This window comes from Megalopta genalis, chromosome 4 (genome assembly GCF_051020955.1).
Source record: "Megalopta genalis isolate 19385.01 chromosome 4, iyMegGena1_principal, whole genome shotgun sequence".
In the NCBI taxonomy this organism is placed as follows: Eukaryota; Metazoa; Arthropoda; class Insecta; order Hymenoptera; family Halictidae; genus Megalopta; species Megalopta genalis.
Window position 1 is genome coordinate 8,982,722 of NC_135016.1, and position 23,691 is coordinate 9,006,412.

The following is a 23,691-nucleotide window of genomic DNA, read 5'->3' on the forward strand; positions in this document are numbered from 1 at the left end:
TCGTGTGAACCTGATCCTGTTTAAAAATATTCGGTAAGATGAATAAATTCGAGATAATAATACGCGGCTCTAAAATCAAGGCAGGGATTTTTGAGTAAAAATTGTACATGTATTAAAATAATTTAATACTTCGTATTGTCATTCCTTCGTCATTTTTTGCCGTTGCATTCGCCGATCGTTTCCACACGGAACTCTGCAATCTCGGCCGGTAAAATGTAATGAAAGCCTTGATTCCGCAACTTCATAAATTAATAAAGCTTATAATATATAACGAAAAAGTGCAAACGTTAAATTCAGAGGCGCATCCTAAACAAACTCGAGTTTAACTCTAGATTCACGGGGCACAAAAAACAGCTGTTTCATATTAGCTTATAAAAGAAACAATAATTTATTCTGATTCAGACATTTATTCTGAATTTTAACAAGTGTTATTGCAACATTTGCCATGAGTGACATATAAATTGAATAAATAACTCATAAAATGTATCTCTACGGTATGAACAATCGCGAATTAAAAACTTAGCGACCCGTCACTTTCACGGGTTCCGTAAATCTAGTGTTGAATGCATTCGTTGCCAGTTCCCTTCGCGGCGGCGCAGCGCGAACGTTCGCTACTCCCTTCGGGTGCGTTCTCCGTCTTCGTTCCCGTTTGAAAGGGGCGGAAGGGTGTTTCTCGTGCCGCATGATTACTCGACGTACTCGATTATTCCGGGCAAGTAGCTCGGCGAAGCGGAGCGTGAAGATCTTCGCGAAAACGCGCGGCAGCTGGAATCGGTTGCGACACGTCGCCACTCCACCGGGTCCCCTTACGATGATCGCGCTCGAGTGTCGGCGATACCATCGTCGGGAGTCATTGTACGAGCCCGAAATAATAAGTCCGTCGCGATTTCACCTGGCCGATCGCGAGGGCCCGATAAAACGGGGGTCCGAACTTCTCGGCCGCGGCGGCTCCGCGGCGATGCTTTCACGCATCTCGGAGAGTTATCGACTTTTAAGTGGGCTGAGATTTGCATCTACGTGATCATTATTCTTAGCGGTAGAAACGGCGAGCTGGTTCTGCCCGGGCTGGTTGTTTGAAAGTCAAAGTGCATACGCTTTTATGATCGTTTGTCATGCACGCGATGGACCCCGCTGCCTACTGTGAATACGCGCGTTCGACGATGCGGGACCGTTGCGACACGCTGGCCTTCTTAGCCTGAGAACATTTCAGCGGCGATCTAACGATCGTCGGCGTGACTCTTGCCGCACTGATTTGGCGGAATCGTGGAAGAAGAGGCAAGCGGTATCTCGTCCGGGAATTCGGATTTAGCGCCCACGTAGTGGCGGAACGCTCAAACTGGACGATGCTTATCGACAGATGGGTTCGAAGGTTTTAATGTTTGTCGAAGAGGCCTTTGGAACTATTTTTATTTATTAATTTAGTCGTTTATTCATCGCCGGAAGTAACCTATTAATTATTCAATTTAATTATTGTAAATAGGCTCGCTGGGTTGAAAAGGTATCATTGAAAGTGTTTCATTATATCATTTGATATAATTAATAATAATATACATATATAATTAATAATAAATATCTTGAATCAGACAGTTGATGTAAAAATATCCAAAGTGGTACAAATGGAATTTGCGTTCCGACTTATGTGAATTACTGGGTCTGAATCTCCCTTTCTGATTTACCCTCACAACCATCAGGAAGAGACGCGTGTATTTAAATATGTCGTACAGGAGCGTAAATATTTATTAAAAGAAGGATATCGGGTCAATTAATAATTCCATTTCTTCTTCTACTTCTTCTTCTTATTGTTATTATTCTTATTATTACTTATCTGGATCTGTGTGGATCAAAAGTGATTTATTTTGGGCATCAGAGAGCTGAAGAAATATGTATAAATACGCATATTTATATCTATAAAAATGTACATAGAAGAAATGATTATATATTTGGAAATGCACAGATTAAGTAATGTATAAAAGATATATACATCTTGTATTTTTATTTATGGTGTTATATTATTTTAATCGAATGAGTTCCCTCTGATATAATGCTGGCACCATCTGTAGCAAAAGGTCAAAATTCTTATTCCATTTGGTATTAGCAAAGACAAGGTATAGGACTATACTTGACACCGAATATATAATTTTGTCATCAAAAATGGGGTTTCAGTTTAGGGGTTCAATTACCAATCTCGGGTCGCGCTCATCGTTACCGATGTTTCAGATATTTAAGTTTCTCAGTGTGAATCGACTATTTCGTATATCTCATTCGTATTACGGCACATTTTATGATTTGGAAGCCACAAATTCATAGAGAGTGTATATTGAAACGACTCTTTTAAATCTGGAGCTGGAACCATTACATTTCTTTAAACTTTTAAAATTTATTCTTTAAAAAATAATCTTCTAAATTTAATTCGAGTCTCCGAAAGTTTATAAATTTTTACTTTATAGTACTCAAAACTCGATCTTTCGAAACCATTCGATCTTACTTTTTCTTCGCCGCGGATTGTTATTATCTTTTACGTTAACACGCAATAATAAATTTCATTGCTATTGTACACAGAAATCCATTAGAGTAACGCCATCTAGCGGCGATGTAACCTGAAAATATTTATCTAGAAAAACTTAAAGAAATCGAAAATTATTGATAATGCGTCGATTCCATCCCTAACAATGTCATAATTACAGCTATTCATGGTTTTAACTAAATTTGAATTTTCTGTCGTATCAAGTAGCTGCTGCCACCTGGTGGCGCAGCGTCTGAACTAAATGACGCGAATGATTCGTGCCGCTTTCTACCTGACATCTTATGGGTATAGCGGCACGAATCAATAATAACTGTCTTAAATATTCAATATCTCTGGATTTTCAACAGTAAATCGTCTTCATTTGCGTGGAACAAATTCGGGAGATTCTCCTGAATATTTCTGTATCCGCAATATTCATACTACTGCTTCGAATTTGCTATATTTTATATTTTTTTCTAGACAATGCATTTACCACCTACGAAATAGAAACTTATAGAGTTTAAGACAGTATTCACCGAAGTATTACAAAACAAAATTAATGTACTTTACGATAGATTGTTTACCATTTGAAAGTAATTAAAATACTACAAACAATTGCACTATAGTCATCTTTGCGTCCATTTCTCTCCGGATAACATTTGCCCAACAGTTTCAGCATTTCGCCACTACATGGCGCAATTCCTCTTCACATTACAAATGCGAAATTCCAGATGAAATCGAACGAACAACAATGTCTCGTGAAAAACAGTAAACACCGGTCGAATCCATTTTTCTAGGAAATATTCATCGATCAGATTTCTTAACGCTAAATAAATAAACATCGATGATCGCAGACTATAAAATTTAGCAAAATTATATACGTAGCAGAGTAGAAGATTTATGGAAGGCCATCGTCTTTTACGAATTTTTTTTATTATGATTTCGCTACAGCTTGCATACGTATATACAATGTCAATCTATGGGGATACACGAAAAACCCGGTTACGCTCAACAAAACGCAAGTACAAAAACTCGTACACAGTGATCAATCAACATTCGATAAACAGAGCTGCAACTGTGAATGGAATTTCCTCTTTCTCCACAAACGGCAACGAATCCGATATCGATGACAAGAGGGGTGAAAACTATCTGGAAAATATTCTATTGTTTCGCGTGTTCGTGCTGTCCAGTTTACAAAATACGAACGAACGTCGCACCTAAGTGAACTTCGCACTCGTCACACCTGTATGCATAATACAGCTTACGTTAACATACCGTAGATTCTCGTTCACAATATATGTATAATAACCTAGACTTTTAATTATTGTATAGTCGAAGCTTAACCAGATAGATTTCTTCTTTTCTTTTTTTTTTGTTTTTACTCGCATTTACATTACAAGGTAGTGCCTTACATTAAGTTTGCAGCGAGCAATATAGGAACTGTGATCGCCTGATGTACTTCATTCGTCCTGGCTTCGATTACTTTCGCTCATCAAAGAGAAATCAACCCTCTTCTACCCTTCTAATGACAATTTTCTAACGGCGATTCTCGCGCGAGAATTCTCAATTCTCAGACTTTTTCAGTGTCTCCGTTGGTGTACGAATCCTAAGAGTACAGAATACAATAAAATGTACGGTTATTGAAAGTGTGGAGGTACCTTTGTTCGACCGCGAATCTTTGTGCAAATACAGATTGACTGAGAAGAAATGCTACTGAAGAAATAAATGTGATTATTTCGTCGAGAATCCGATCATTTGCGATTATCGAAACTGCGAGGTAACTGAAGGTACCTCTACAGATAATTAGACTGCAGATTATTCTGTAAGTGCAATATTTTGTAGATTTCACTTGTAAAAGTTGCAAACGAGAACAATACGTGATTCTTCCATCGCAGATTTAATCATTTGCGAAATTGTAAAGATATGATATAGCTTGCAATTGAATACAATTAAACAATAAAATAACCTGTACGAACAATTAGACTGTGAATTTCTATCGAAATGCAACATCTCGGAGATTCGCTTAACAAAATTGCAAATCCGAACGAAATGTAATTACAGTAAATTCTGCCCAATTTTCCTTCAGCTTGTAAATAAAAATGGACGTTTGGGGAAGAGGAGATGCGATTGCTCGAGCCTCGCGACTCATTTTTATAGTTGCCGATTCTCAATAATTATAAAAAGGCTCGAATAATCGTATCTCATCTTCCAGAATTGTCTATTTTTGTTTACAAGCTAAAGAAAATTTATGGAAAATTTATTGTATTCTATTGACGATTCTATCTTTCTATTTATCGATCGTCTAAACTGTGAAGGTACCTCTAAAGATAATCAGACTGCGGATTTTGTACGAGCCAAAATTTGTATAGATTTTCTCGTAAAAATCGCGTTTTGTTTTTCGAAAGAAATTTCGTTTCCTAATGTTAATACATTAGGTGCTTTCTTAATAGAAAGCTATCAAAAAAATGTCAGAAAGTTATATAAAACAACATATCAAGAAATATGGGTCTTTCATCGAGAATTCCATCGTGTAGACAAACAAGATTAAAAGCTTGTCATACTTTTTAATGATCTGATGTCATTGCCGCGGATCTTTATGCTAAATGGAGATCGTTGGAGATCGATTGTTAAGCAGAGATTGATTTTTTCTATTGATTCGAACAAGTTGGAACGGATTCTTCCGAATTCTATCTCTTGCATCTTCGATGCACCAATTTCGCCATAAACACATAAAGCTCGCAGTCTACCGATGCTACTTAATCATTTAACTGTTTTTAAAGTGTACTCCCATCCTGAATCAATGTCAATTCTTTGCGTTACGGCGAGTATAGCCGTGATGCGTAAACATTTGCTGTATAGATTGCAATTTTCGCTATAACCAAAATATATTCGTAAATTTCAAGATGTTTTGAATATTTGGAGGCCGAGTCGAAATAAAACGAACAAATAAAAATATATAAATAATTATCATGAGAAAAACTGTACGTAGCGTAAGGTAGCATACTCGTCATCGCTTACTTTTCGTGACACCGTTTAGGCACACATTTCTCGAAGAAATCGCAACAGCCCCGGTTGAACAACCTACAAATCTTACGAATACATGAATCCGCAGTCTGCGAACAATTGAACGAATTTTCCGTTTCGCGTCGAATAAATTTCACCGTCTTTCGCTCTGAACGGGGTGTATTCAGGCTCGGAAATAATCGCTGCGAACGGGGACGAGGTTGAGTCTCCGGAACGAGCGCCTGGACGAATTTCTGGTGCAGTTTGCGTACAAACAGGCCGCAAAAAGGCACCTCGCAACGCGATGCAATGCAACGCACGAGCTCCTGAATCTCGAAGGTCCGTGGCTGGCCGATAATAAAAGGCTTCCGTCGCGCGATCCCGATGAAAGCGCGCGTCGCGGCTTCGTTAGTATGTGAACGGCTCGTTACGCTAACGAGAGGGGGAGAGACAAGGTAGAGAGACCGAGTCAGAGAGAGAGAGAGAGAGAGAGAGAGAGAGAGAGAGAAAGAAAGAGAGAGAGAAAGAGACGGTTTCTAAACACGCCAACGCGTTCCCAGGAGAAAAAATTGCTGTCGCCAGTCGGCGGACGTTTCATCTCGCCGCGAGGCGACGCGACGCGACGCTCAGACGATTCGGGATGATTCGTTTCCTGCGGAGGAAATACTTGCTCGCGCTCTGCCATCCCGTGAAATACGCGGCGTCGAAATCGATGGAAACGTCGCGCGCATCCGTATTAAAGCGGAGCTTTTCTCTGCGAACCAAAGCGACGGATCCTCGATCCGACACCGTGAATTCGCGGATCCTCGGCGAGCTTTAAACGACCCCCTCTGGACGAGCGTCGTCGCGGATCGATCGATTCCAGTACGCGACGATCGCGATTCTCCTGGAAAACTCGCGTGTTCGGCCGAGAAATTTGCTCCCGCGACGATTTCATTGCTGATGTTTAAGGGAATTTTCAACTTTCTGCATCGGGAACAGAAAAACTTCGGCGTTGCTTCGACGTTAACTCTAGAAGTGGCCGATGTGTCAGGCTTTGAAAGAATGTCAAGACTGAATTTATTGACAGCCTTCGCCATTTTTATTGCAGTACGTGCTTCAGCCGAGAAGTTCATTCGTTAGTTTCTTACGAGAGAGTCTCTTCGTTATTTCAATCAGTTTAATTAAACTGTTCAGCGTTAGTCGCGAACGTACGTTGCCTCGTCGCGACGACGAGATTGGGTTTAGACCTTTCGCCAGGGCTTGAATGAGTCTGTAAAAATGTTTAATTTGTTCTGAGGTTAGTTATTTTTTGACATTTAACTTTTGCGCCCTGAGAAAAGAGTTATAAATCCAGTGAAACTTTTGTGCCATGTATTTATGGCTGAAAAGAACATTTTTGCTTCGTCGGAGAAGGGAAACTGTTCTAATTAGACAGTAACAGTTGTTTTGCGTCGAAAAAGTACTCGGATGCATACAATGGAATTTCGTTACAATGAATGAACGATTTTACATATTAATTGAAACTCGACTAGGAAAGATTAGAGAATGGATTATATTTTTAATAAAATGCCATTCACAGGAAATCTTATATCCCTTTGACGGTTCGAAATTATTTCTGGCTCTATCCTGAAAAAGTGAACCGTTCTCGTATCTAGAGTGGGATTCTCGTTGAAGGATAATCGTCTTCTTCATTAAAAAATGTAATTAGAAAGGTGAAATAAGATGCAGAAAGTTGAACGCTCCATTGGAATTTGAACTGGCTGCAAAAAGCAATTCTTTAAACTGTTGTAATTTCGCGAGAGAAAATAGTACAACAATAAATCTCGACACATTTTATTGCTTGAGATTTCTAGTTTCTCACGTTATCGGATAATTTGTTATAAATATATCAACTGGATAACTGAAGACATTTTTTCCTAAAAAAAACTACAAATTGAATTATCTCTAAAAGCGTTAAAAATTTATTTTCGGGACTGAGGTTACCACGAATTTGAAGACTGAAGCCTCCTCTTTACAACAACACCCTAAAATTTGCTGTACGATTTTTTAAATTCGTTTTATCGAGCTCAGAACGATAGATGTATTATCCCTTTTTCAATAATATAAAATACACCATGAGAGCTTTACACGCCTGATCATGTCCCTCGTCTCCGTTTCACAAAACAGTAAAAAAAATTCGTACATCAAATTTTAAGATCCCACTTTGAAGAGGAAGCTTCAATCTTCAAATCTGCGGAGAATTGAGTCCCTGAAAATTTTTTTCTTCGTTTCTACGGACATTTCAATTTACACAATTTTTTAATGGAACCAGCTGCCCAGTTTCCTGTCTGCTACGTATCGCAATCAATTTTACAGCAAAAATGAACGATCCACATCGAAAGTATAATGAACGAGCTTCGAAATGAGGCCAGTTTGATGAGCGTGCCATTTTTTCTCCGAAAATTACAAGAGTTTAAGTGTAAACGATTTTTCGAAACGCCGATAAACCGCTTGAGCACGTATGACGGAATTTCCGCGGCACAATCATCCTAATAGCGAGCCGATACGTTCCGCGTGTTTGGTGTAACGACGGCGATAACGAAATAACGGCAGTAAAGAACACAGGGTATAATTTACGTCGTCGTACGGCGTCGATCCAGCTCGGTTTTACGATCGTTCACCTATCCTCCACGGTCGCCGCGGTTAATCTCACGATCAGGTGGACACACATATCGAACGCGATTAACATTCACGTTACACGAGGAATCTGGCTAGAGCTATCTCTCTCCTCTCCTCTCCTCTCCTCGTGCACGCGCGCCAATCCTGCCGGACACTCGCATTTATTTTCCTCTCCCTCTGCCGGCTGAAACGCGGCGCGGCGGTCGCCTCGGTTTCACGCTGTCGAACCGATCAGAGGCAATTTCCTGTCCGATTCATTATTCGTGGACACGGCTGGGGCCTCGCTAAATAATAAACGCCGCTGGACCGCCATTGGTCACGTTCGTCGCCGTTGATCGCAGTATTGAATCGGCCGGGGAAGTCTTGGCCGTTTCGCAGAGAAACTTCGGCTCGTACAATTGACACATTATTCATCGATTAGCTCGTAGCTTTCAACGATCGTTTTGTCGGGAAAGTCGAAATTGATCTGCTTCTATTTATTTGATTTTAACCCTTTCAGTGTTTGGTCAGCGGTGTTTACGACAATTCTTTGTCGAATGATCTTTATGCGATTTGGAGCATGAATTTAATGCGACGTCGAGTGATACGATCTGATAAAAATTATAGAAAGAATTGATAGTTCTTCTGTCTATCGTGATCCTTATATGATTTATAATTATATTATATCATGATTTATAAATACAAATAATTTGATCTGTATGGCATTCGTATAATACGAATATAACACAAAGTCATCAAAATAATAAAATGAATAGATATTTCTTCTATCTACCATGATTATTATATCATATATAACATGAATATAACGAAAGTTTAATTAGTGCGATCTAAATGGCATTCGTATAATACGAATATGATATAAAATCATCAAAACAATAGAAAGAGTAGATATTTCTTCTATCTACCATGATTATTATATCATATATAACGTGAATATAACGAAAGTTTAATTAGTGCGATCTAATTGGCATTCGTTTAACACGAATATGATATAAAATCATCAAAACAATAAAAAGATTAGATATTTCTTCTATCTACCATGATTATTATACCATATATAACATGAATATAACGAAAGTTTAATTAGTGCGATCTAAATGGAATTCGTTTAACACGAATATGGTATAAAATCATCAAAACAATAGAAAGAGTAGCTATTTCTTCTATCTACCATGATTATTATATCATATATAACGCGAATATAATAAAAGTTCAATTAGTGCGATCTAAATGGCATTCGTATAATACGAACATAACATAAAATCATCAAAATAATAAAACGGGTAGATATTTCCTCTATCTACCATGATTATTATACCATTTATAACACGAATATAATAAAAGTTAAATTAGTACGATCAAAATGGCATTCGTATAATACGAATATAGCATAAAGTCGCAAGAATGAGATTCTATTATACTCTTACATTTTAATCAGCACTGAAAGGGTTAAAGTAATTCTGGACCTCTCGTCCTGCTTAATAAATTCTCAAATGTAAATTCGTTCACTTCGTAGCACAGATATATAGTTCACGGTAGAACAATTACTTCCGCGAAGATCTTCGATATTACATTAAAATGAGAAACGACAAGATTCCGTGGCCATTCCAACAACGCGATCAAACTTTGACGTCCGATCTATCGATCGCTAGCTTGCAGCTCCTTCCGCATTTCCGACGGACAAATTCGAACGAGACTCAACGAAATAAATGACGCTTCGACGCCGACAATGAGACTCTCTCGCGGAAGCATCAAACCGCGTCCGACTTCATTCGTTCGTCCTGAAAAATGTAAGCTCTCGCGATCGCAAATCGCGCGGATCTTCTCCTCGATTTATACTTCCGACGATCGTAAGATCAATTCAGCCGCGAGGAACGAAGTCTCTTTCTCGTTGCCTGAAGACACGACGAAGCATTGCTATTAATTAGTCCTCCTCGAACTGGCGACCGCAACGATCGCATCCTCGGATTGGGATCCTTGACGCGCTGATTCGTCCTTTTGTTTCTTTCTCTCGTTCGAATCGAAACCGGAACACCGAGAACTTCCGGATCTCCGGCGGCGCTCTAATTATATAAATCTAGTTACACGGGTAATTTTGTACTTTGACCGAAGCTTCGATTGCAGTTCGGTGGATCCCTGATTGGTTTCCTGCGGTTTGATCGGCGGCTCGACGTACGGCGTGTGCTCGGCTTTTCCAATCGGTCGGACGGTGGCTGCGCCCGAGTTTTCCGCGGATCGGCTCCGGGGCCGATCGATCGGTCGAACGAGGAAATTATAAACGGGACGAGAAGAACAAATAATCGCGTCGGGGAGGAAAAAAGACGCCGTGTAAATCGGCGGGAATACTTACGCTCGAGCGAACAGAAGGAACTGAAACAAATGGGCGTAAAAACTAAACGCATCACACGGTCTCTTCTTTCTAAACATATTTATTGTAATCGTATTGGCAAGTTGGATGGCTTACATGCTAAGAATGGCAAAAAAAAAAAAACGTAAAGAACATAAGTAGTAACGTAGTACGTGCGAGGAGAGGGGGGGAATGGAGATCGAGAGTTCGAGGACCGCGCGAGAAAACGGCGGAGATGAGATCGAGGGGATGAAGGACCGATTGGATTAGGACGGGATCGATAGTAGATAAATAGACTATATGATATTTACAAATAAAAAAGTGAGGATCGAAAATGCCGGGAATCGTAAAACGGGAAAATAAGGGGAACGTCTAACCATACTGGCTCGTCCGCAAGACGCGAAGTCTGCCTGCCTCTCTGTCTCGTTGGCGAGGTGCCTCGAGTCAGAAAAAGAAGATTGAAAGAAAAAAAAAACCCAAAAAGTTCTATCGTAAAAAGTCTTCTTCGATCTCGGGATACAATTTTTATACAAATATCGCGCGATTAATAAAAAAAAAATAAAAGAATGAGACCCGAATACAGGTGAGAAAGAACGGGAGAATGAAACGGTGATAAACAAAACACGTTTCGTCTCGATTCCCTGCCAGGAGACAGATGTACATCCTTTCGACGTTCGGTCTAGCGAAGCTAAAATTCTTAATGAAATGATAATGATAATATAATAACATTAACCTTAACTGACGGTATTTTAAAAAAACAGAGAGAGAGAAAGAGAGAGAAATAGAGAGAGAGAGAGAGAGAGAGAGAGAGAGAGAGAGGAGAGAAAAAGAAAACGTAACGTAACAATATTCGAAGCACCTTAAACGTTAAAGTTCTAACCGTAAAAATCAAAGAACGAGGTGCGCCAGTGTCTGAATAACGGGGCCGACGATTTTCCTGCCGCTTTAAAAAATCTTTGAGATCGCAATTCCGTGTGTCAGTGTCCATGGACCTGGGTGCGTGCGTGCGCGCGCGCGCGTGTGTCTACGTGTGTGTACGTATGTATGTATATGCATGTATGTAAGTCCGTGAGAAAGAGAATTTTCCCCCGTATTTCCGCTTGGTTTGCGTCGTCCGCGCGCCGGTTTCCCGTTTCCGTTCGATTGCTCGTCCGCCGGGATCAATAAAACGCGAATTTCCTGGCCGATTCGCCGCGAAACGATTCACGGGAAAATGGCGCCGGTGACGATACGCGCCGAGGCGGACCGATCCGTGAACCGCGTGGCTCGCCGTCCACTGTTAACTGCGCGCGAAAAATCGAGAGATCGTCGCCGAGAGGGAACTTCGTCCCTTTCCTCCTTCGTTTGTCATGAAACCGATCGCGATCGCGTCAGAATCGATCTCTCCTAGCTCGGCGAGACCGTTTCGTATCTCCCGCGCTGTATGGTGTGCTCCGCGCGGCAAATTTCAAACGCTTCGGTCGACGGAACGCGTCGCATAAGCCGCGGCGCCGTACGTCGAGATTGCACGCTCGTTATAGTTATGGTTCGCCACACGACCGTGTTCCTCTGATCCGACGTGAGTTTACAAAATAAATTAGTCGTTACGGTTTCTATCACTAGAAAGACTCTATATGTATATATATATATATTTATTGTACATATATATTCATATATATATTTATTGTACATATATATTCATATATATGTATATATACATATATACACATTTGTATATATGTATATACATACGTATATATATATACGTGCCTAAAGTTACGACGCGTCCCTGATTATGTTCTCTGTAAAATATCACGTAGATAGGTATATTTTATATTTTTTCTCTGTTTTCTCACTTTCTAATAATATATATATATATATATATGTATGCATACATATATTTTTTTAATCTATATATATATATATGCGTATATAATAGGAGGCCATTCGAACTCGATTTTTCTTTCGCGCACACATGCACCCACGTTGAAACCTGCATCCACACGATCCAACCACGCACACAAATCGTCGTCTCTCTATTAGTCGCGCACACTCTTTCTTTCTTTCTTTCTTTCTTTCCTTCTCTTCCTCCCGCTCTCGATGCAGCAGTAAAATCACTAACCGGTATATATCGACGAGTCAACGCGTAAAAACGACTGTAAGTACAACGTATTGCATTGTGATTTTGGAATTCAGCACTGTCGCTCGCGGAACGGACGAGCCCGACGCGCTCTTGGCAGTGAATCGGTTTTTTTTAACACTTTGTCGACCAACAGAAATGCAACAACACGTACACACGTCTGCATAAATAATCCGGCTGTCGCGCGTTCCAGCGTTTAAGTGAGGTAGCTCCATTGTATTTTGACCGGCGAACTCGGACTTCTCCCACCCCTCTTCGACCAGCCGTGCTCGAGAGTTTGGTGGAAGGGCGGCGGGCCTTGGAACGCCAATTGTCATAGTTCCATCGCGGACTATACGCTAACCCTTGAACCTACCTAGCGCTAAAACTACTGATTTTACCATTGTAAAATCTATCACGTTGCAAAGAACCGATCGAGAGGCTCGACACATTCATTACCTAAGAACGTGTTCTCGTAAAAATCGCGACTGTACAATTGATTCTTTTTCTCCTTTTTTTTATAGCAATCTAAGTACCGATAATTCTTCGATAACGATCAAACAATTTTCGGTCATTTCACTTTCATACAGAGTATACAATTAGCGACGATTAGATGCATCGAGATCCTTATTGATCCTCGTTAATGCATTTCTTTCTTTTTTTTTTTGCATACAATACACTACCACCGTTTCACAATTTTCGATTTAAAAATTAGGGTAACCGCCAGGGTTCCACCAAATCATTTCTTAAAGCTTCGATAAATTCAAACTTATCACTTTTACGAGACACGCCAAGTCCGTTCGAGTGCTCAGTAGGTTCAGCGTTAGACGAGCTTGCCGCCGATCATTTTCTCCGATCGTGAAGCTGTTGGGCGGCCAGTTCCGAAGCCCGTGGTTTTCCGAAAAATTTGTTCCGGCGACTAATTGGTCGGCCGATCAATTATGCCGCTCCGCCGTGCGCCTATTTCGAGCGGTGCATTGAATGTTTTAAGCATCGGTCGAAGACTGAGGGATGCGCGAAGCCCCGCCGCCGGACGCCATCGATTGTTTTCCATCGCTCGGTCATCCTTCTTCCTTTTATCTTCCGCAGATATTTATTTTGTTATTGTGTTCCGCGCCGGCTCGTCCGTTCCGCGCAAGGAGGCAGACTCTTAAACCTATAATCCGTGGAAGCTATATTACCTCGCGCTCTGACTATGTGTAAATATCGTGTATACATAATTAAATATATATAATATATATATAAGTAATATATATATATATTCGCTACAGAGACGTGGTTTTGTTGCCGACGCGCGGCCGAACATCGTAAAATAACATATGATTTAGGTAATATGAGCGTGAGTATAGCGCGAGAAGAAGACTGATATCTAATAACATGGAGGTAGCTGTGGTGATTTTTTTCACAATCATTTCTCTTTTCTTTTTTTTTATTCCCCGTTTTGTATCTTCGGCCACGACGGCTCCGGCGAAACTCGTTACAGACGTGCGAACAATGACCGAAATAATTTTTATTAAAATTCGCGCTTGCTGTCGATCGTTCCGAACCAAAAAGAGGACATCTTTCTGTGAAAAGAAAAAAAGAATCGGTCAGCTATATTAAATAGCTACCCGGGTAGCGACGGTGTCTTTAGCCCTGAATGGTCCAGAGTTCCCCCGTCGCTACAAGTAAGAAGATATTGTCCCTAAGTGTCTAATTGCGATTACAATAACAATGCATCGTGCTTCATCGACACAGAACGATTGCATCTACGTGTTAAAAATATTTCTAGACGCTGGATTCGATCTCGTCGAGATCGAAATGATCGAAAGTTTCCCAGAAATTTCGCTGACGCGTTCCGATACGATTTCTTCGGGCGAGATGATTTTCTTTTTTTCACGCGGCGATTGTGACCCTGTGATTGGATATGTGACCCTGTAACAAGTTTCGCGAGAAACGTTCACGGCGACGGTGTGCACACACGCCTTGCCACAATGCAGTGTAAAATCTCGTAACAAACAAGAAACAAACAAACAAACGAAACAAAACAGAATCAGACGTCGATGCGTCCTGTATATAACGCAAGAATCACACCTGTCGTAGTAAATAGTAGCGGTAGTAGTTTCTATAAGTATAGTATCACGGCCTGGCTGCTTCAGATTTCCTGAGTTTGTTATTACATTTACATAATGCGTTATTAAATCGTGCCGGTCACCGGCGACCCGAGATTATGCCAGCTCGCTGCGATCGTTTCCCGGAGCTCCATTTAAACGAAATCCTCCTACGGGCTCAATTAACGAAACTTCCGGGCGAGCTTCGATTGGCGGAACAACTGTTAATTCTGTTAAGCGAACGCGTTCGGGGTCTCGATAAAAATCGCCCGAGCCTTGGAAACTCCACGAATCGACTCGGTCGAATCACATTCGAACTACGTTTAGAACAGTCGTGTCGCATTGTTTCGGTTTCTAACAGGATATCCTACGAATATGTTTTATGAATTAAAATCAGAAACAGCTGCATTAGAACGTGGAAAACGGCGGATCTGCTGCATTGTCGCAATTAGTAAAATAACCGATGTGTGAAAATTCATGGTTCCGACGAAATGTGACTTTATTTACAAATCTGTGCGAAGTGCCAAGTCTACGATCGCCCACGCAAATGAAGTAGGACAAGCGACAACTGTATTGAAACGTGCGAAACGTGAATTCGCTCGATAGTTACACGCGTATCAAAATTAAAATGAAAAAACTACGACATACAGCTTCGACAAAAATGTCTAGAATGCGACTGAAATTTATTTAAAAATTTCGACGAAGTACCATAAGCCCGAGGTTTAAAACCACCCACGCAATTCAAGTAAGACGAACCAGCATCGAACTAACCAAAAATTGCATCGGCTTCGCGTCTCTCTCCGTATAAAAATAAAAAATGAATGACCAAAGTGTACGACAATTTACAGCTGTTCTAAACGATGTGCGAGGGGTGATGGAATCGCGTTTAGAAATTGTTTAAAAATCTCTGCGAAGTACCGTAAGCCGGAAGTATAAAAAATCATCCAGGTTAAGTGAAATAAGACGACGAACTCAAAAATCGAGCCAGCTTCGCATCTGTATAAAAATAAAAACGAAGGTAAACCAAGGTGTAGAACGAATCGCGACCGTGTTAAAATGTACTAAAGGCAACTAAAATATGGTTAAAGATTTTCACGAGATAGAAGTAGCTATATCGGATTCGCTTGGTAGAAGATTTCCGTGTTCGGATTCGGTGAAGCCGTTCTCGTGGAGTTTATCGGGACCGGAAAAATTCGTGTAAAAGGAGCTCCGCCGTAAACGGGACGGCGACGATAGCGTTTCAGTATCCTGCTCGGTTCAAGGATAACGCATAGCAAAAACGCCCGGCTCGGTGTTGTCTACAGGGAGTTTCATCGTGAGAGATCCTTCGGGGGGGAGGGCAGTCTTTTTCGCGGGTTACGACGGCATTCGGCTTGGTCGTTTTCCTCGCGGGAATCGCCGAGTACTTTTTTATTTCCGGCGAGCATAGTGAAGTCGGGACTATTCAACCCTCGGCCGGGGTGCTGATTTGCATTCTCCCCAAGGACACGGGGGCGAACAGAGAAAAAGTGAAAGAGAGAAACGTGGAGATATATAGAACGTCTCGACGCCGGGCCGGATCCTCGCAGACAATTCGTAAAAGGCTTACCGCGTTTACGGCGTCGTTAATCCGCTTTTATAATCACCGTAAACCGGCGCGGAGCCGAGCGTGCTCGCCACGGTTCGGCCTTTACGAGCCTGAGGGGCACGCCCGTTTATTATTGTCGGCACTGCGTTCCTCGCCGAGCGCTCTGCTGTGCGTTATCCGCTCGATCGTTTTCCCTTCAACTCGCATCCTCTCGTCGTCTTTCGATCTTACTTATTCCCCGCAATTTTTGGAGTTTTTTTCAACCTTCCGTCGTCCGAACACATCCTGCTCCTGAGGAAATTGTCGATTGTTCGTAAGCACTTCACCGATCCCGTTCCGTTCCGGACGGAAGAAACAGCATTCGTTATAATTAGACTGAGAACCTTAATGAAGCATTGGAACGGTTCGCAGCACTTGCAAGAACCAAAGCTCTTTCTTCGGCATCGCGGTCTACTTTTAACCCTTCGACAAGACGTTTCCGTTCCGTGCATCTGAAATTCAGCGTAGTTAATCATTTAAGTACAAAGTTAATTCTTCAAGTGTAGTAATGTTTAGCGGCGCCTCGAAGCGCGGATGGTTTTCGATTACAACGAGCTTTCAAGCGAACTTTAAATCAAAATTGTTAATTTTAATAGATTCTTAACGGAGATTTAAAAAATAAAGACGATAGAACAAAGTGAATTTTCGTACTCATTTCTACATAGTGGCATCTTTTTCTTTTTTTTAGTGACACCTTAAAGCGCGAAGGGTTAAAATGAAGATGACAGAACAAAGTGAATTTTCGCATCCGAAGCAAACATGAAAAGCGACAGTTTTACATTTCAATCGGTGAAGAATTTAAATATAAAAACTCGTGGATTGTTCTACGGGAGGATCAATGTTTGCGAACACGAGACAATTTGTATAAACGAGACACAATTGAACGAATTAATCGCGTCGATCTAAAATCAGTGAAATCGGTAGATATTTTAGAAAGTGACAAATATTTAGAATAAATATCTAGAAAAATACGAATACAAAGTGATCAGCGTACGCTGAGAAAACTGAATCGATTACGAACGTAGAAAGTGACGAAAACTCCAAAATTTCCAGAGCGTCGAGGATCGATGGATCGCAGCTCGATCGCCGCGGCCTCGGTTCGCCGGTCGCGCGCACGATTGTCTCTCTAACAACTATTGCAATACTGTAGTTGGTGGTATTTATTCCAAGTGACTATTGCGAACTATGTTCAACGGACTATTACTTTAACCTGGGGATAGACCCTGCGGGGGTTGGCGGGGTCGCTCCATGGGACGTCGTGTAAAAATACTTTACATGTATATATATGTACAATCGGTATATACATATATATGCTTCTGTCTGTATACATATATATATAATAGCTATATATAAATACTGTCGTAGAAAACTATGATCTGCGGTTCGGGGAGCTCGAGGGTTCGGGGACGAATATCTGTGGTTCTCCAGGTCGACGCCGCCATCCCCCGAAAAACTATATGCTCTCTTAACCTGTGTACGTGTGTGTCTCCAGCTTCGACGAGTCTGTATATAACCAGTGTTACGTGTGTATAGAACCATTTGTCCAGTGTGAGTGTGAGTGTGTAGTTAGTCGCATCGCGCGACAATTCGACTTGTCGCTCCTATTTATAGTTTAAAAAAGAACACGAAACAAAAAACCGTAAAAGAAGACGTTGCTGATGTTGTTTATGATGATGATGATGAAGAAGAAGAAGAAGAAGAAGAAGAAGAAGAAGAAGTAGAAAGAGAAGAAGAAGGAGAAGAAGATGAAGAAGAAGAAAGTCTATCGACGAGATCACTGTTGCTCGTCAACGTGACCGCTGAATTGGATCGTTGACGATCGTCATGGGACTTTTCAATCTGGGCCAGACAGTTCCTGTGCACTCTGCCTTCCATTCGAGCGAAGAAACGAGAGAAAACCGAACGAAAACCTCGGCACTAAACAGTCACACACGACAATGGCACAAGAACAAACGGTTCGATTTCTGGTCGGACACGTTGGGGGAAAACCGTGTTCTCCGATTTCCGATATTTCTCTAGCTTCCCTCCTGCGTACCTGTGGTTCCCTCTTCGATTTCCCTTTTCAGATTCTCCTCCTCGGCGAAACAACACCGCGGGATCAATTTGTACTCTGTGTATATGATTTTGTTCACTCCGAATTACCCTAACACGTTCGCCACCCTGCCTACAATTTCCCAATTCACTTCATGCGAGTCGCGTATTTTATGCATCCTGTCCAGAGAATTTTTCATACCTTTTTCCTATATTTTTCTAACCTCGATTATCCGAACCTCTGTTGATTAAGCTATTTACTGTTTTCGAATGTTTTCTTTAAGCGCGAATAGATCGATCAAAAACGATCTGCAAAGATCACGACTTATCATAGAAATGAAGCAACTTTCGGTTAAAATTCTGATCGCTAATTCATCGTATTACTAGCGTTACTTCTTTATTTTCATTTCTTTCCCCCCTGATAAATACCTAAATCATATATTCTCCAGATCAAATATTTGACAAACTTAAATTTCACGAGATTGTGACACGCAGTATGTTTCCTTGCAATGTACCTTGATAATTACTCGATCAACGAAATTGAAAGAGGTTCTATTGCGCTTCTGAAAAGCGTACTTTAGTCTGCACTTCTTCTCAACAGTAATTAAGTAATCGATAGGACGTAACGAATGTGAAACCGGTGACGAACGTGCCGATCTTCAGTGTTTGCCGGACGTAACCGCGCCTGATAAACGTATAGAGAGCTTCAAGGCAAGAAGTGGTTCCTTTGTACCGATTAGACCTGGACTCGCGTCTCGATCGATCATCCCCGCGATACCCGAGCCGTGGATCCGCCGCGTCCTGGATCGCCAAGCGTTTAAAAATGCCGCGCGTACGATACCGCCGCGCGTCTCGTATACAAGTGTTCCGATCGTATACAGTGGGGCTTTCGTATATGTACAATATAAAGTTTAAAAAATCCGGAACCCACCCCCGCCGGTTCCCGACAATGTGCACACATTGGTTTCTCCGCCTGGTTTCTCAGCTATTTATTGTCTCGTGAAGAACTGCCAATAAAATCTAACGTCGTCTAATCAAGAAGTTATCGTCCTCCGAAAGGAGCGCCGCGTAAGGGGTGAGTTGTCTCGCGTCGTCGCCAATGATCCCCCGCGTCCGCGCGATCCACGCTCGGCCATTTTTGATTTCTCGGACTCTAATCTAATCCCTCCCGTCTCGCGATCTACGATTTTCTCTGTATTTTGCTTTTTTTTTTATTTTGGACGTATCTCGTCGCGTGCACGCGATATGAGCTCGACAAAGTCGCCGAGACTCTGTTCATTCGATAAAATGCTCTTACAGTCTAGTTACGGGGGTGTTAGTATACTCCGAGTATTGTGAAGTGTCCTACTTATCTAGATAATAAGTAGACCGCGGATCCGTGCGCGTTTTATGGCGCGCGAACGAGTTCTTTTTTATTCCAGCGTGGACCACCATCCAATCGGATCCCTTTCGCCCGATTTCGAGGAATTTTGGTATCGCGCAGAGACCCGCGGTCTTTCAGTAAGTCTAAAACCTGAAACTCGTAGCTTTTTTTTTTAAGTCGTCAACCGCAACAGTCCCTTTTTCTCGTACCATTCGCTCGCTGTCGCACATCACACCCTTCACGCACGCAAAAACGAAAATTTCCCGACGAAAAAAGAAAAAAAAATAATAAGAAAAGGAAAGGAAAGAGAACGGAACGGACGAGTCCCTTCGATGAACCGCGTGGCGCCACTACGGTATTGCTAAGAACCTGTTCCTTTCCTCGTCGCTAGGCGTAACTAACGCGTCTATATAATATAAATTTATAATATGTATTCTCCGTACGTGTATGTATACATATAATATACATATTCATGTATATATATATATTCATTTGTATACGTGTATAGGCTACGAAGGTATTCCATGGAAATCAAAGTAGCTCGTGTATATATCATTAGTAGGAACCGTGTTTCGAAGACACACCCATTGGGCTAGGATCGAGAGGATCGAGCCGGGTTCTACGAGCTCGACCGTCGAACGAGAACGCGTAGGCGAGACGCCGCTCTCGATTTTATACTTGATGAATGGAGAAAGAAACTGCGAAGTGAATAAGATTCATAAATAATTCGGAGATCCTACGATTCGATGATTTCCGAAGAGATCGGAACAGATCCGCTTCGAATGATCGATTCAACGAATTCGTATCTCCTGTTTAAGTCGTCCGAATGTCAAAATACACGAGCAACTAATCGTCTAATGTGTAATTCCGTGGTCGGAGTGTCTCGAGGGCCGATAAACTTAAGTACTAGGACGTCATGGCAAGCCCTGGGACAGTTCGAGCCCGATCAATCGAGAGCTTCGAGCCGAAGAACGAAAGGGGCCGGGGGGGGGGGGGGATGACGAGAGGAACGACTTCGGATCGTCAGCCGTCGCTCGGGATCGACGATCATTCCAGGAGTCGATCGCGATCCGATTCGTTCGATCTCTGGGCCGGTCGAGCACCGTTTCATACGACAATTAAAGATCTGCTTCGAGAAATTCGCCGTCATTGTCTCCGGTCTTTCCTCCACGTGGGCGATAGTCGACAACAAATTCCCTTAACATTATATTAAACAATCCGCGAATGCATCTGGACGAATTAGTTTTCTTAATTAAAATAGAAATTACAACAGGAATCATTCTCACGAAAGTAACACTAATAAAGTTATATAATCGATTCGACGGATGAAAATTAAACATAATTTTAAAATATTTGTGGTTTTGGTATTGCAAGGTTATTGCAAAAGGGTTCTGCTACGAGTATAAAACGTGTAATTACCTTCGAGAAAGGTAGCAATCACGTAAGAGACATTTGCTCCGGTCCAAGCAGTACGGATACTGTTGTACCGATGTTTGAACTATGATTTTCAATAAAACTTATAATAGTTATGAAAAATATATTTTTCGTAGCAATATCTACAAACAATAAGCTAATTATCCCGGTAATTTTTTCCAAGAAAAACAAGTTTCTAACCGAGAAACAAGATAAAGAAACGGGACTAAAGAGTCGGAGACTCGGAGACTTCAACGCCTGCATAAGCGAGCTCTTTCGGGCGTCGCGATAGATTTCAGTCTCTCGCTGCTTCTATCGAGAATAATCGATATTCCAACCGCACACGTGGATACTTGGCTCGCTGATGGACGCATTTAACCATCATTATCATGTCATTGTCATAAAAATAATAAATTTCCATCCGAATTCACGAATTTCTCGAAGACCGTCTTGCCGGTTGCCGAACGCTATTCCATCCGTTCGGACTACACCTTCTCTCTATCCCTACGCTAAAACGAGACAATTAACAATCGTAATGAGGGGCGATTACTAATCACGTGCCTACAGCAACCCCTAATAGTCGAGACCGTCTGATCGCGCACGCGCCTCTACGCGTGTCGCGAGACAAACCTCGAACCTTCCTCAAAAACGTGTCTGTGTGTCCGTGTGTCCCTCGAGAATGTAATGGTGTATATAATAATCATAGTGTAGCATGAAATGCACGCGACTTCTCGACGAAATAAAGAAAACACGAAGGGGCACGCTACCCTAAACGCTACACGTATCCTCTCTACTCGTTAATGCGGGCGTACGCGACTCCCGTTTCACGTGCGTGTTTCACGTACACGCCCCGTGGTACACTAACTGTTCGCTATAAATCTAGACAATATATTTTCTTCCTCAACATTCATATATAATAATAATAATAATAATATAATATAATATAATAATAATATCTTCTCGGGTTCGTCGCGAGTCCGCGACGGGCACCGCTCATTTAAACCTTTAGAAAATAAAAAGAATCAAACAGTTGCCCTGGTCGTCACCTGACTTCCCGGTTTATATGGTGTTTCCCAAGACACGGGGGAACACCGTCGCGAAGAACCATGGGAACCGGTGAGTCCAGCCGATGCGCAAACGCTCTGTCGTCACCGTCGTCTTCATCTTCTTCTTCTTGTTCTTCTTCATCTTGTTCTTTTTCTTCTTATTCTTCTTCTTCTTCTTCTTATTCTTCGTCAATGAGATTCGTCTTGGTCTGTCCTATCACTTATCGTTTATCGTGTTCACTGAGGTAGACAGATGGAATTTATTAAAACAGGGTTAAAAAGTGTGTAAACGCGATCCGACGTGGCCGACGAAGCCGCCGAGTGCAATCTATCCCGTAGCTCCATGGTCGTGGTCGTCGTCCTCTTCCTTCTTCTTTGGAAAACTGTATTTCTCTCGCAACAAAAGAAAACAGATGTATGTCTCTACTGAGGTAGTCGATGACTTTGTTACTTGACGTGATTCACTTAAGCTGTGAACGAGGCCCTGGGCCAGGCCCAAGAGATCCGGCCAGGTGCCTCCTAGCCATCGGGTTAGCAACCAGGTCAACCTATTCAGCCTTCACGATTTCCGGCTCTTCGTTCTCGCTGAAGTCGTCCTCTTCGCCGCCGGACGAGTCTCCCTCGTCCAGAAGAACGCCATGCCTATCCTGCAGGACGTCGTGCCGATCCTCGTGCACGATGCCGAGTCCTCTGCCCTCGTCTCTGCCTATCATAGGATAGTCCTCGATCCCGCGACCGCCCAGCTTGTCCATTGCGCTCATGTGCGCCATCTTGGCGGCGTGAGCAGCCGCCACGGCCGCGGCTTGCTCCGGACTGAGCCCCATCGTCGCCAGGCCAGAGTTCTCGGCGATAAACTGCAGGTAGGTGTCCAGGATCGCGGATCCCGTCGCGCTGGTGTTGTGATGGCTCGGATGAAGGTGTCCAGGTGGATGCAGCGGCGCCGTGTTCGGCTCTCGGCTGCCGATCATGGTGTCCATCGACTTGGCCGCTATCGCGGTCGCCGTGGAGTTCTTGGTGCTGCTGCTGCTATTGTTACCGCTGACTTTGGTGATCACAGTGTTGTTGTTCGGGGTCGGGGAGCCGTACCTCAGGCTCAGGGGCAGCGTCAGATCCTCGGGGTCGTCGCCGCCGCAGATGCTGCTGCCTGCTTCCGATGGCGCGCCTCCGCGGGGGATCTCCAGCCTCATGTCTCCTCTTCGAGGTCCAGTGGGGCTCGCTCGGGCTCTCAGCTCCGCTGGACTCACCTTGACACCCGCCTTGGCCAGCAAACGAGATGCCAGCTCGGGGTCGAACGGGCTCGGCATCGGCAGCACCGGCAGGTCCTTGGTGCTGATGCCGCGGTGCTGCCGCGACATGTGCGAATGCAACGAGTTCCGCGACTTCGCCACCGTGCCGCACAATACGCACCGGTAGCCCGGACAGACCGTGTGCTTGTCCTCCAGATGGGTGCGCAACGTGTGCGCCGATCGATAGATCTTCCCGCACTTCGGGCAGGGCCGGGGATCGGTCGCGCGGACCCGCGTCATGTCCAAACCGCGCCGGGCGACTGCA

At 42.7% G+C, this 23,691-nt stretch overlaps 1 protein-coding gene across 10 annotated transcripts in view; it reads right to left on the reverse strand.

The window, feature by feature from the left end:
* Nucleotides 1-3,417: 3,417 nt before the first annotated feature.
* The window catches only part of LOC117225169 (protein abrupt), a 129,311-nt gene continuing 109,037 nt past the window's right edge, over nt 3,418-23,691 (reverse strand). For 9 of the 10 annotated variants that reach the window (XM_076521265.1, XM_076521266.1, XM_076521264.1 and 6 more), the window contains exon 8: nt 10,558-23,686. In XM_076521265.1, the coding sequence (XP_076377380.1) occupies nt 22,689-23,686 (998 nt within the window). In that variant the 3' untranslated portion in view covers nt 10,558-22,688. Of the gene's footprint in view, nt 10,517-10,557; nt 23,687-23,691 lie in introns of those variants that run through there. The other variant, XM_033478601.2, reaches the window with a different exon arrangement.